The 13,644-nt window shown below is 37.2% G+C and overlaps 1 protein-coding gene across 4 annotated transcripts in view; it reads left to right on the top strand.

Annotated features, from left to right (window-relative positions):
* SLC44A1 (solute carrier family 44 member 1) overlaps positions 1–13,644 on the top strand; it is a 73,408-nt gene that overhangs the window by 40,790 nt on the left and 18,974 nt on the right. For all 4 annotated transcript variants that reach the window (XR_003532167.1, XM_027670990.1, XM_027670989.1 and 1 more), the window contains exons 6-10: positions 4,442–4,611; positions 6,414–6,503; positions 8,597–8,724; positions 9,723–9,909; positions 11,722–11,887. Coding sequence is in view for 3 of the 4 variants with exons in the window: in XM_027670990.1 (XP_027526791.1) it covers positions 4,442–4,611; positions 6,414–6,503; positions 8,597–8,724; positions 9,723–9,909; positions 11,722–11,887 (741 nt within the window). In the remaining variant the exon portion in view is untranslated. The remainder of the gene's footprint in view (positions 1–4,441; positions 4,612–6,413; positions 6,504–8,596; positions 8,725–9,722; positions 9,910–11,721; positions 11,888–13,644) is intronic.

Raw genomic sequence — 13,644 nt, 5'->3', positions numbered from 1 at the left:
CAGCATTCACTTCTTATACCTTACCTCAGCCAGACAGATGAAAATTGCTTCATTTTTTACTCTTTTAGTCCCCAAATGACTAATATGAGGATAGTCAAGCACCAAAGAGATGACTGTATTTTATAAACAGATCATTTTGAATTTTATTGTTTTAAATATTATGTTAGACTGCTTTTTGTGAAATAGGATAGAAAAGTTGATAGCTTAATAAACTCTTCTAGCTGTGCTCACTGGACCTGTGGAGATGAGTGTTGCTGAGAAAAGAAGTGATCTGTAAGCTGTTGTGCACACCCTTCTGTCAGTAATTCCACTAACTCAAGAAGAACCATGTTGTGTTTTCTCAAAGTTTAGCTTCTCAAACGTGCTCATTAGTGGGTTGTAACTGCAAGTCTTTTCCTATGAATAGTTTTCTGTTATGGTTTTAGTAAATATTATGTTTGTGTCAGTTCTAGAAACTCTAATTTGAAGTCTTTCTTGTTTACATGTTAGTGTCTCCAGCGAATATTTTTTTATATTGTAGTGACAATTAGTGGCATCTGAAATATTAACTTTTTTTTACTATTCCCCACAGTAGATTCATATTCCATGCAGCTAAGCAGCTGTTATAGCAGTAATACAAAACCAAATGAAAATTTCAGTGCCAGCTTGCATACTGAAAAGGCTTGTTAGTCTTAATTTTTGCCAGAATTATATTGACTTTTCTGATTGTGTGTTCCCATGTCATTCAGTCTCAATGAATATGGCTTAATAAGAAAACAGAAGGATAGAACAATGTGTCAGAGCTCTAATGATGCTATTTAAATTCCTCACAGAAATGACCCTAAGTTCTTTTTAAAAACCTATTGTGTAAAGTGGAGTATTTTCCATTTTCTATGTGATATTACTAAAATGTACGCTATGTTTGAGTATTTTTGAGATTGAAAAGTCTGAATTTAGTACCCTAAGACAAAAAAGGCCAACATTGTATCTGTAAAGCACCTTTCTTCAGGTTTTTATAGTTAAATTATTTGAATAAGTTAGTGTAATTTGGAGGAGAAATGAAGTCAGTCATTTGTTGAGACAACCAAATGAAAACCCAACACCTTGTAGACTGAGGCACTCATGGAGAACTTACCTAACACTCAGATTTGATCTGTGTCTTGGTTTAACCCCAGCCAGCAACCAAGCACTATGCAACCACTTGCTCACTCCATCAGTAAAATCAGGCAGAGAATCAAAGGGTGAAAGTGAGAAAAGCTGTGGGTCCACACAGACAAACAAAGGAAAACAAGGAATTAATTCACTGCTTCCCATGGGCAGGCAGGTGTTCAACCATCTCCAGGAGAGCAGGGCCCCATCAGTATATAACACATAATGGTTTTGTGGGAAGACAAACACCATCACTCCAAATATCCCCCCTTTCTTCCTTCTTCCCCCACTTTATATGCTGAGCAGGATGTCCTATAGTCTGGAATATCCCTTTGGTCAGCTGGGGTCACCTGTCCTGGCCGTGTCTCCTCCCAGCCTTTCATGTAGCTCCAGATCCCTCCCCACTGTGGCAGTACAAAAAGCAGAAAAGGCCTTGGCTCTGTGTAAGCCCTGCTCAGCAATAACAAAAACATCTCTATATTACCAACCCTGTGTTCAGCACAAATCCAAAACACAGCCCCATGCTAGCCAGTGCCAAGAAAATTAACTGTACCCCGGCTGAAACCAGCGCAATCTGTCAGGAGTTATGAACCATCTGATTCCCATGATGTCCATGGGAGGGAGGTAGCATATGGTGTGAGGACTGTCCATTGATGTTTTCTGTTTGATGACCAGACTTCTTCACACCCTTCGGTTGAGGGTCTCAGTGGGTTCTTACCGTCCAGCTTCAAGGCATTATGTCCAACTTTGACAGAGCAGTGTGGTCAGCGATACGTGTTTCTTCCAGAAACCATACCCAGCCTGCATCAGCCTCAGGAGAGCATGACTTCCCTGTTTTGAGGACCCTGGAGGAAAACCTGTCCAGTTCCTTCAGCATTTATCTGTCAACCAGATGTGTTGAGCTGTGCAAGGGGCTGCCCCGTAGAGGTTATGAACAGCAGCATTTCAGCCAGGCTCCCCTCACAAAGGTTGCTGTATTTGCCCAGGGGCAGAAGTGAGAGGAGAAAACTCTCTGGAATCTAGTACTTGAATAATCAGATGGATCTCCTAACTTAATTTGAATATTGCTTTAAAAATGCAACTTCTAAGTCCATTGTGTGCTGGCTTGAACTTTATTCGTTCTTGTTTATGAATAAGCATCATGTTGCTATTCTTAGAAATTTGTAATTCCTTTTCAGTAGGTAACATACCAAGATATAATCAAGAGGCCATATAAAATAGCATGGGTCATGGAGAATAGATCTATTATTGTATTTTTTATTAAGACACTTCACCTCACATACTCATTCAGTCAGAACCACTGAAGCAGCAACAGATCTCAGGTGGATTTTCAGGAGTCCCATTTGCTCAAGAAAGCTTGTAGAAACCACTAACCTCATTTTTTTATTATTAATTAAAACAAAGTTAGCAATTAATCACTGCACATGAAAATAAGTAACTTAAAATATTTAGTAAAATTGCTGTAGGTTAAGGGATATTAGATGAGCAATAATATAAACTGTCACGCAAAAAGCATGTTTTCCTCTGTTGGAATATATTCTGGAAGAGTACTTTAATCCAATTAGTTCTTTTTTCAAAATGGATGTTTTTATGTTTGAATGCAGGAATGACATTCTTTTGCCTACTTCCAGCTCAAAATTTGAGTTCTATTACTGATATTGACAACTTCTAAATGCTCTAGGCTTTCTGCAAAATTATAGCAGTTAACAATTAAATAAGCCTCTCAAATTTCAGTCTTTTCCAGTAATACTGCATATAATGAGCTGCAGTACACTGCATATTCCAAAATAGGTTATGTTGTAAGAGGCTGAAAGAATACATGGGCTGCCTTTTAAATGGGGCAGCCATCATTATGAGTTTAATTTGTTTTTTAACAACTGTGACTAATCCACAATTACTTTTTTGCTGTCCTTAACTGCTGTCTTCATTACTACAAAAGTAGACCATCAGTATGAGCATTTCGGAATGCATTTACCTACTGAGCACAGTAAGTTTAGAACAATAAGATTTGCAATCATCAGTGACTAAACAAAAACCTAGGATCTACTAATTACTAAGCGATAGCAGGTGATCATAATTTCTCCCAATTTCTTTACAGAATAATTACACATGAATGGTTTTCAGCATGTCATCCTTTTTTCCCAAAAAACCCAAGGTATAGAAAAGATGTGCCTAAGGCAGCTGCTTTACTCACTACGTGTTTAAAATGATGGTTAGAATTTTGGAAAGGCGTGGGCTTAAAAAGTAGTCATTGAGGACAGAAAATTGCTGGTTTATAGGTCATTACTGAAACAGGGAAACTGCACAAGATTATGTGCATTGGTGCTACAGTCCACTGAAATCTTTTAAGTAACGAAAATTGGGCAGAGTGAAACAAATACAGAGGTTGGAAGAGAAGACTGACATAATATGAAAGACACTTCTTTTATGGGATCCAATTACAAGAAGGAACATGTAATTCATGTCTAAATGTACTTGGGAATTGATCAAATGATGTAATAGCCCGCTTTGAGATCTGACATAGTTTATGAGCAAGAAAGACAGCTACTTAGTGGGAAACATTTAGAAAATAAAATTACCCACTTTTAAAGTTTTCACTGTCTTATATCTTTCTCTGATGGACTTGATTACAGGTTCTTCTGGGCATTCTGCAAAGTTTAGTGCATAGTCTCAGTAGTTTTTTGGAGGATGCTTCCAAAACAGTTGAAAACAGTAGAAGCATCCTTGCATATTCTGCATAATTTTAACAAAGTTGATGAAAGTAAACACTGTGATTGTAATCTTTAATACAAGAATGAGTTTAATATGGGGAATGACTAGGAATAAATACATTGATTTTTCTTGGCAGCAGTTGTAAATGCTGATGTCCTTTAGCACAAAATGTATGCTTTCAAGAAGAGTATTGTTATTCTGTGATTTCTTTTGCTGCATGTAAGGGCCAGTATTTTATTCAAACATGAGTGAAAGGCATTGTTTCAGTTGCTGGTTCACCGCCTGACACTTGAATGAGAGATGTTTAAGTGGAAATAGGAACATACATTTTCTGAGCCTTGTCATTTAATGGTGGGAGGGTAATAATTTCCTATTGGAATGTATACTCCAGTCTCACAGGGTTATTTGTAAGAACTGCATCACTTCTCATTATGATCATCCTCATTCCAGCGGCACTTGTGCATTCAACGCATGGTTTCTGGTTATGATGTTATGAGGGTGGAATGATTGCATCTATTCACCTTTCATTTGTGTGTTGATGTGGCATTTATATTAAGTAGGAGTAATTTTTTTTTCTGATTTTTTTTTCTTGTGTCACCAGTGCACCTATTCCATTCTTCCATCGCTGTGCTCCTGTGAACATTTCCTGCTATGCCAAGTTTGCAGAGGCCCTGATCACCTTTGTCAGTGACAGTAGTGTCTTACACAGGCTGATTAGTGGAGTTATGACCAGCAAAGAGATTATAATGGGACTTTGCTTGTTATCACTAGGTAATTGTTTTTCTCATTACTAGCTATTTCTTAGTGTACTGCATTAGGGGATTGTTAACGCCCTCTACCACAATATGAGCAAAAACCATGTATAATAGCAATGAGCCCTTAGAAATTATTCAGAATGCTTTTTTAAAATTTTATTTGACATCTGGGTAACTTTTTCAGAAGCAATATACATATGCATTCCTGTTTTTATTTCTCTTCCACTGATTACAAGATAGAGGATGTGTGGCTGTTGATTAGCTAACATTAGTTTTGATATGGTTAAGAGAGCATCTCCATTTTCCTAATTTTTTATTATAATATTCCCCTTTCCCATTTGCAGTAATCATCTTCTGCTGATCCAAGTCCAAATAAACCTTTCCAAATAAAAAGAATAGGGTGAGAAATGCACAATAGCACACTCCTGTTGAATGTAGGGGATTTAGTTTGTCTCATTTAACATACTTGTGCAGGGATATGAGAACTATCAGAGTGAAAACAAGAAAGTTAGGTGCCTATTTGTTGTATTGTGTGTTCCTTCTTCCCTTTCCCCCAAAATTTAAAACTTCAGGCCTTTAAAATCTCAGCCTTGTCTGAAGAGCTGGAAATTCCCATCAGTATAGAGGTGCTGAATAGTTTCTATAGTTGTGAGATGCCTATAGAGTGACACTTTGCTCTGGACCAAGTATTGCTTTAACAAAGTCTTGTTGTTTAAGATGGAATGTTACCCAACCACATAAATTGCTTAACTAGCGAGCCTACTTTACTCATACCAAGTATAAAATCTGAAATACTAAAATGGGAGGATCAAGATAGTAGCCATGTATATGAGCAGTGTGTGGTATAGATAAAAACACTGTAAAGCTCTGCCAGATATAACAGTCCTTTGTTTTCAGTCTGCCTTTGTGGTAAAAAAAAAAAAAGGGTTGGGGGAGGGGAAAAAGAAAGGGGGCCAAAAAAAAAGAAGGTGCTAGATACCATTAAAAAAAAAGACACACACACATGACCATTGTGTATGTTTTCAACTGTAACTGGAAAGCTATTTATTCTTCTATCTTGATAGCTCCAGTATTTGATAATAACAGTAGAAAGATTGTTCAGAATCTAAAAGCCAATGGCTCATTAGCAGTGCTATTGTTCAGTTAAGAGTCAGAAGTTAGTACAGAGTTTACATACAGTTAATTTAAAAAATAGTTTGCATAACTTCATAGTTAAACAGAAATTATTTATTTTAAAACAACAGGTTAGACTGTGATTCAGAAAGCCAGGTTCCAGTGGCTTTCATGTAACTGCTGAATACAGACATCTATATGTAAAAATATGAATGTGCACTTGCACGCACCACTCAGTTAACCTCAGTTAGCTGTAATAGTTTTTTACCCATGACTGGCATGACATTTTGCAATACACAGGCATCATATTAACTGCACTTGTTTGATAAGTGTATTTGAGTGCAAATTCTGCTCTGGTCCTCAGGAGGTGTGCTCATGTTACCAAACTCAAACTACTATCATGTCTTGCTGTCTGTTTGGTCATTGTCTAAGTACCCCCCTGTCTGTGTGCACGCATTATGTCTTGTATTTAATGTATCATGTAAATGTATTTATGCTCTCTTTGTTTTAATCAACAGTATCAAAACAGAAGTTGTAGAGGTGCCTCATTTTATTTATTGTTCAGTAAGTTCGTAGGCCTCGGAAAATAAATCTTTGTGTAAGAATTCTGTTGGAAGGCAGTTGTCATAGCCCAGTGGGAAAATTAGGAAGGCTGTTTCTACTTGAAGTAATTGCTCTGCTTATTTTATTTGTCTTCTTTTGCAGTGTTGTCCATGATTTTGATGGTTATAATAAGGTACATTTCAAGAGTACTTGTCTGGATTGTAACAATTCTTGTCATTCTGGGATCACTTGGTAAGTCTTGTTTGTCTCCCAGTTTCTGAGTGCCCAGTTCTAATCTTCGTGCTCTGTGTCATCAGGCCAGCTACATCCTGCACAGATCTTGGGCCATGCATTTCCTTTCAGCTTTCGATTGAGTCCCTTTCAAGATACACATCAAAAATGCCACCTTAGTAATTTGCAGTCCTCTCCCAGAGACTGCGTTGCTCCTTGGATATTTGCACTCCCTGCTTGGCAGGCAGGCTTCATGTCAGCCTAGCTCACTAGAGCCCACACAGTCAGTGCGGGATATTCCTCACAGCACTTGTAGCACACCCCTAAATGTTGCCTGCAGTTCTTGACCTGCCTTCTAAATGTGTCAGCACAGCATCTAGTCCGGGTGTGTCTGATGGCACACCCGCCCCATGGGTGTACTCAGGCATGCAGGAATCAAAGGGCAGCTACTGTTTATGCAGCCTGACATGTTTGCAACCCTGACATGTTCATCAGCCCCTCAGTCCTCTGAGTAGCTCTTTAAGATCTGTTTTTGAAGAGAGAAAGCAAAGGTGCTTTTCTAGCGTTCCTAATCAGATCTGTGTATTTCCATATGACTCAGGAAGACCTGCGTGACCTAGGTCACATGTGAAATGCCATGCTGTATTGGAAGTGGCCAAAGATTGTCTCTTCCAAGATGATGTAGTTTGCATGAAAATAGCCTTATTTTATCACAATAACTTTTACATTTGTAAAACTGAAGTTTTCTATTATTGTTACTCGGTAGCTAAGCCAAAATGTATGGGCAGATGACTGTAGGGAAGGAATAAAAGTAGAATAATCATATTAGGAAGCACTAGTGATTTAATTCTTGTAATTCATGTCTGCAAGGGATGGAAAAAAATCAGCAGACCTTCTATATTTTTTCAGGATCACTTTGTTTTTCTGCTTATTGGTCTCAGGGTCTGTGACCACAGAAAAGGAAAAAAGTCATTTTTTTTCATTGATATTCTTTTTAGAAGCTGATCAGCTATGCTGAGTGACTTATTGGCATCTGTTACTATATTCTAAAAAGTTTCATCCAATACAGAAACTGAATAAGAACCAGTCATTTGTGAGACATACTGCTTATTCTGTCTTCACTGTTTGTTTAGGAGATGCCAGAAGAGCATTCATTTTAGACCTGAACAGGGTACCTTTAGCATAAAGTTGCGATCACAGAATGTGTAAGGTTGGAAGGGACCACAGAGGCTCACCTGGTACAACCCCCCTGCTAAGCTTATGCATTTGATTCAGAAATAACAAGAGAACATACTCAAAAGAGAAAGAAGTGTATCAGACGGGAGAGGTTATATTCCTGAGGGGCTGGAGACCTGTCCTTTAGAGAAGCTCTGTCTCAGAAAGATGGCTAGAATGGGAGAATAATGTTCTGGCAATAAGGCTAGGATTTTGTAACAGTGGTTAGAAGATAGTACCTCACATATTATTAGCCTCCTGTGCGTTTTACTAATGTTTGTTCCACTGCTCTTGACATAGTCTGAAACAAGTGTACCTACATATCATTAACCTGAGGTGCTTTTGCCAGCATTAGGCTGATGTTTCTTGTTTTGATTAGTCTTCCCAGGAATTGCAGACTCCTTGTTTTGTTGTTACTTCACATCATAATCCAGAAGTCCCCATCTGTTCCCCCTCCTAAATTCTTACTCCCTGCATTATTATACACTTATATACATACATACATACACCCATATAATTCTTTATTCCTTTTGTTCCTCTATTACCTGTCTAGTGAGAGCTGTGTTTTTCATTGCCGGGGCTCCTCATGAACTGGTTCATTCATGCACTTCACCCTAAAACTTGGAGTCAAGGCTCTGCAAGTCTCTTAAGTTGTTGCCGTGGGGTGAGACTGTGAAAAGAGTATATTCACTTCAGAGGAGGGCAACAGAGGAGAACTGAGCAATTCTCCCTCCCCTGAAGTTCCTGTTGGGTTGAGCATCAGTGCTCTTGAGTATTCTGTATCAGACTAAATTTATAAGAAGGAACTGTTTCCTTTCTTTGGGACTAGGTAGTATGACTATGTTATACAGAGGAGGTGTCTTTCATTTATCCTTTTTTTCTTTCTCACTAAAACATAGGTGGTACAGGAGTCCTGTGGTGGCTCTATGCTAAGAAACGAATGTCTGCCAGTGCTCTTGAGACTCAAATAGCCAAAGACAATCTTCAGGCTCTCTTGATCTATGCCATTGCAGCTACAGTCTTCACGGTATGCTTTGCTAATGAGTGTACTATTTTCTTGTTCTGACTTCCTTTTGGTCTCTTATTTTTTTTATTCAGGGGAAAGGTTTTTATTGCAGACATTTCTGAACAGTTTATTTCTGCCGCAAGTTCTGTTGCAGTGATTTTTTTTTTATTTTGTTATTTTATTTTTTTAACTTTCAGGAACTGTTCCCTAATATCTGATTTTGAGTCAGGAGAGACCTTCTAAACCCTGCAGCTACTTTCGTCTACTGTAAAATGTCCACAGGGACTTCCAAGAATAGGTACAATATTGGACTGCAAATCCAAAGAGATTTTTCTTAGGTTCCCAGTTCAGAGGTACTTAGTCATTTTAGTGTATCTAAAAGTCCTTACGACATTCCTACTTCTTGAAATTAGTTGTTCTCAAATTTGTTCCATTTACAGAAGGGTCATTGTGAACTGAAACGCTAACACTGGTTATCTTGTTTGGGCCCTGCTGTTAATTTCACAGTCACTGACTTTACTTTTAAAAATTGACAATGTTTGACTAATGTCCCAGGAATTGTAGACTCCCTCTTTTGCTCTTCTTGTTGTTTCACATCCTAATCCAAAGGTCCCTTTCTGTTCCCCTTCCTAAATTCTTACTCCCTGCATTTTTATAGATACATACATACTACAAGACCACCACACCATGGTCAGATATAAATGTTAAATTGTATTCTTTGTTAAAACTTGCTGATTTCACTGGTTTATACAACATAATTGAGGATAGAATCTAGTCTAATCTCATCAGCCTGAGGCTGGTGATGATTTCAAATACACAATTATGAGATTGGAATTCCACAAAAGTATAACCTGGAAAATAATCTATCACCAGAAGAAGCTAATAGAGGTTTTACATTTTGATTTTGTGATCTTATAAATGTGTTAAATTTAGCGTGTTTGAATATCCTAGCTTTGTGAAATAATAGCTTGCTTGTTTTTCAGTTCTCTAAAATGTGATTTGGAAACTTATCCCTCTAGGTAATCTTATTCTTGATCATGTTAATAATGCGCAAAAGAGTAGCTCTCACCATTGCCTTGTTCCACGTGGCCGGCAAGGTCTTCATTCACCTGCCACTGCTAGTCTTCCAGCCATTTTGGACATTCTTTGTGCTTATCCTCTTCTGGGCATACTGGATCACAGTCCTGCTTTTCCTTGGTACTACAGGTAAGCATCTGTTGCCTATTTTAAATAAATTTCACCTAACTTTTGTATGGTTTCGAGCAGAGCTGGCTAAAAAGCATGTGGGAACCTCTAAGAAAAAAAGCCCACCTGTTGTACTTCTGTTCTCGCCTGCTTCACTGACTTCAAAACACTTGTTTCAAGAAAGTCTTTGTGCATTGGAGTCTGCATTATCACATGGTACTTTGTGTGTTAGACTGGCTTTTTATTTTGATGCAAGTTGGCATGTTGCAAACCACAAGACTCTGTTAATACAACTTCTATAGCAATTTTTTCAATAATTCCATCTAATTTTACACAAGCAAGTTAAAAACAGCATAATCTTGCAGCTGATCTCTCCAAGTAATTGTACAGTAGCCAGTGCTCACACAGATGAAGGCATAGTAATGAAAGGAGTGTTCCACAGAATTGCTGTCTCCCACAATGAAAATATAGTGGAATTCATTTTCAGTTGTCTGTAACTTAGATGTCCATTATTATTCCAGAATTATTAGGGAGATTCTTCTGCTCTTTGTACACTGTATTCTGAGACTAGCCAATGTATTCTTAATTCCAGCCTGCTGTGAAGACCATAAAAGGTGAAAGCTTTGTTTGTGTTCGGGGTCTGACAAGACCTTCTAGAATTAGTCAGTCCTATAGGTCCAAATCTTAGTCACTTCAGCAAAGAAGCTTTGCAGATGCTTTTTAAAATGGGAGATGTCTGCGTTATTTTGCAGTGCGTTGCAGGCAATAGAGACCGTCATTCACTGTTCAAATCTAAGAATTTTGAAATGTGTTGTTTCCTGCTGATCCAAAAGTAGCAGTGTTTCAGGTCACAAAGCTATTTCACAATAATACAATATGAGTATTTTTTTCATATCCTGAGTTCTTAGTGAGGGTTGGAGGTAACACTTCATGTGTTCTTGTTCTCATTACTGTTGAAATTTTTAGCTTTCATTACATGCTGTGTGATATGCAGAAAATGTTTGCCTCTGAAAATCTCAGCCCCGTGCTTCACTCTCTGAGTCAGGTCACTGCACGGGCACTAAATTTGTAGCAGATATTGAGTGTGATATTATATTTTACTGACAGAACCCTTCAACTAGCTTTGATTCTGTAAAAGCTAATTTATCCTTTTAGCTTATATACACTCATTATCTCCACTGTTATCAGTTAGGAGTGTTCTGGCATGCTGTCAGTCTCTGTACGTGATACTGCTATTCACATTAGACAAAGAGTCAGTGAATTTCTGAATGTATGAAATCGTATGTTTAGAATCTCTACAGCTGCTCCATATGTCTGTAAATAGCTTTAGAACTGCAGACATTGTTGAAATACTTGTACAAAGACTTACCATAAGGAAAGTGGAAGTGATTTTTTGTGTTGACATATAGATGTAAGGAGCTATGAAGTTTAATATTGATTCTTGCTGTGTGAATAGTACTGATAGAGCAGCAAACTCAAATTAAGAATGAGTGAAGTAGGCTTCTATTGTGTTTAACTACAGGGAGTTTTGCCATGTGATGGTGGTTCATTGTGGAAATTTTCACCACGTGGCTGAAAATTAAAGGAAGTGTTGCAGGATTTTGAGCATGCTCAGAATAATTTTTTGTGTCTTTTTTCAAGTGCCATTATACTGATTGCCTCAAAAGCTGTATCTTTCTTAAGAATAATCTTCCTAAACATGACATTTAAAACTGTTAGTAGAAGCTAGATGGGTTCCGCTGTAACTGCTTGTGACCTGCTAATGCCATATGCTTCCTTGTTTATGAGCTGATGTAAGCACCATTTTCTTTTTTTACCCTCATTTATTTCTAGGTAGTCCTGTCCCAAATGAAGAAGGATTTGTCGAATTTCGGATGGTAGGTCCTTTGAGATACATGTGGTGGTACCATGCAGTAGGACTCATCTGGATCAGCGAGTTTATCCTGGCCTGTCAGCAGATGACAGTAGCAGGGGCTGTTGTGACATACTATTTTACAAGGTAAGGACAACTCAGATAGCTCTACCAGGAGTTGCCTAGACATTGATTTTGCAGAAATAATGAGGGATAGAGGTCTTGGGGAGAATACTTGTTTCTGTCGTGAAAGCTGGGGAGCCATTAAATTGTCTTGACTCTTTTTAAATCACGTGAAGTCCTAAAATACCTGTTTTGCTGATTATAGATGGTGTTCTTGACATTTAGGACTTGAAGTCTCATTTGCCTTGTAACTTATGCACATTGTACAGACATGGATGGTTGTTTACAAAGCAGCATGCACCTGGAAGGTCATCTGTGTTACTAATAATTAATGCTGATAAGTTCTGTAGAGATTAAAAAAATATTGACAGCATCCGATTATTATTTTAATTGCAAAAGACTGCCCTTTAAATTATTTACAGTGCTTCATTAATTTTCATTAATCTTTCTTTCACAGGATTACTTGAGGTCTTATTAGATTCATCACTTCCATATAGATTATGTCAAGATTATATACAAATAAAAAATGAAATAAACTATATGTGCATTAAAGCTCCGTATTTCATTGCTAAATTTGTGAACTAAACTGTGTGTCAGGGCATACTTTGTGCTGGCTGTCCAAGAAGGAAATACTAATTATTAGGCAATGGTTTTACAAAGCAAGAATTGTGCTTTACAGAGCTAATTTCAGAATTACGAACTTAGATTTAGTCTCTAGTATTTGAAAACATTTTGAATTTAATATTGCTTAAAATATTATCTTAAATAAGTCACCAATATGTGGCTTAAATAGCCATTTAGGCCATTTATGTTTTTCAGGAAAAAAAAGTGGTATCAGATGCTTTGTTAGTGTTTCATGAGAATAAATAGTACTTTGGTGATCTGATATATTAAATTTTGGTATGTGGAGCAGAACTATGGCATTATTTTTGGTAAGGGAAAGAAGAAAGTACACTATTACTTATTTTGGAGAGATATAGTTGAATGAAACTTCTCCACATGTCATTGTAGATCTAGTAGTTCATATGTTTCTTTAAAAAAAACAAAACACAAACCACTACATCATTGTTCAGTGACTAGATAACTAATTTATATTTCAGATGTTCTCAAAGTCTTTTCCAAATAATATAAATACAACTCCTCTGAATAAAGAACAGCATGAGTACAATACATTGGCAAGATATTTGGCAATGCTAGTTTACTTAAGAAAGGGAAAACCATATAGATGTTGGAGTGATGCTATCCCCAAGTGAAAAAGAGCATTATTATCCTGAACTCATGCGTTCAGCTGTTGGGTTTTGGTATTTGTTTCTAGGCTTTCATATGAAGATTGTTGTATGTAAAAGTTTGTACTGATATCCAGCAACCATACTCTGTTCTTGCCATGTGCTTTTAAGAGTCTGTTCTTTAAAAAAATAGATGTTTTTAAATAATGTATTAAGGTATTTTTCAAGTGGCATAATTCAGATCATGAGTGTTTAGTTGGTTTGTCTGTTTAATTGAGGCTGTTACCTGAATTGCATTTGATTCCTTTTTCTGCACTAGTCTTTAAACAGTATCAAAGACAAGGAATCAATTTACTGTGCTGTCAGAAATTCTGTCGTTTTATTAATGATTAAGTCCTCCAGTATACCAATGAAATACATCTATGAAATGATTACAAGATGTTACAGGGATGTAATCTTGTGAATAATTAAAATAGATTGAGTGAAGTGTGAGGAAAATACAGAGGAAAGAGAAAGACATTGCATTGAAATAGATTACTTAGCAACATGTATGCT

This window comes from Neopelma chrysocephalum, unplaced genomic scaffold (assembly GCF_003984885.1).
Source record: "Neopelma chrysocephalum unplaced genomic scaffold, ASM398488v2 Primary Assembly neopelma1_97017, whole genome shotgun sequence".
NCBI lineage: Eukaryota > Metazoa > Chordata > Aves > Passeriformes > Pipridae > Neopelma > Neopelma chrysocephalum.
The sequence above is the reverse complement of the archived record's forward strand: the minus strand, read 5'-3'. Positions and strand labels throughout refer to the sequence as shown.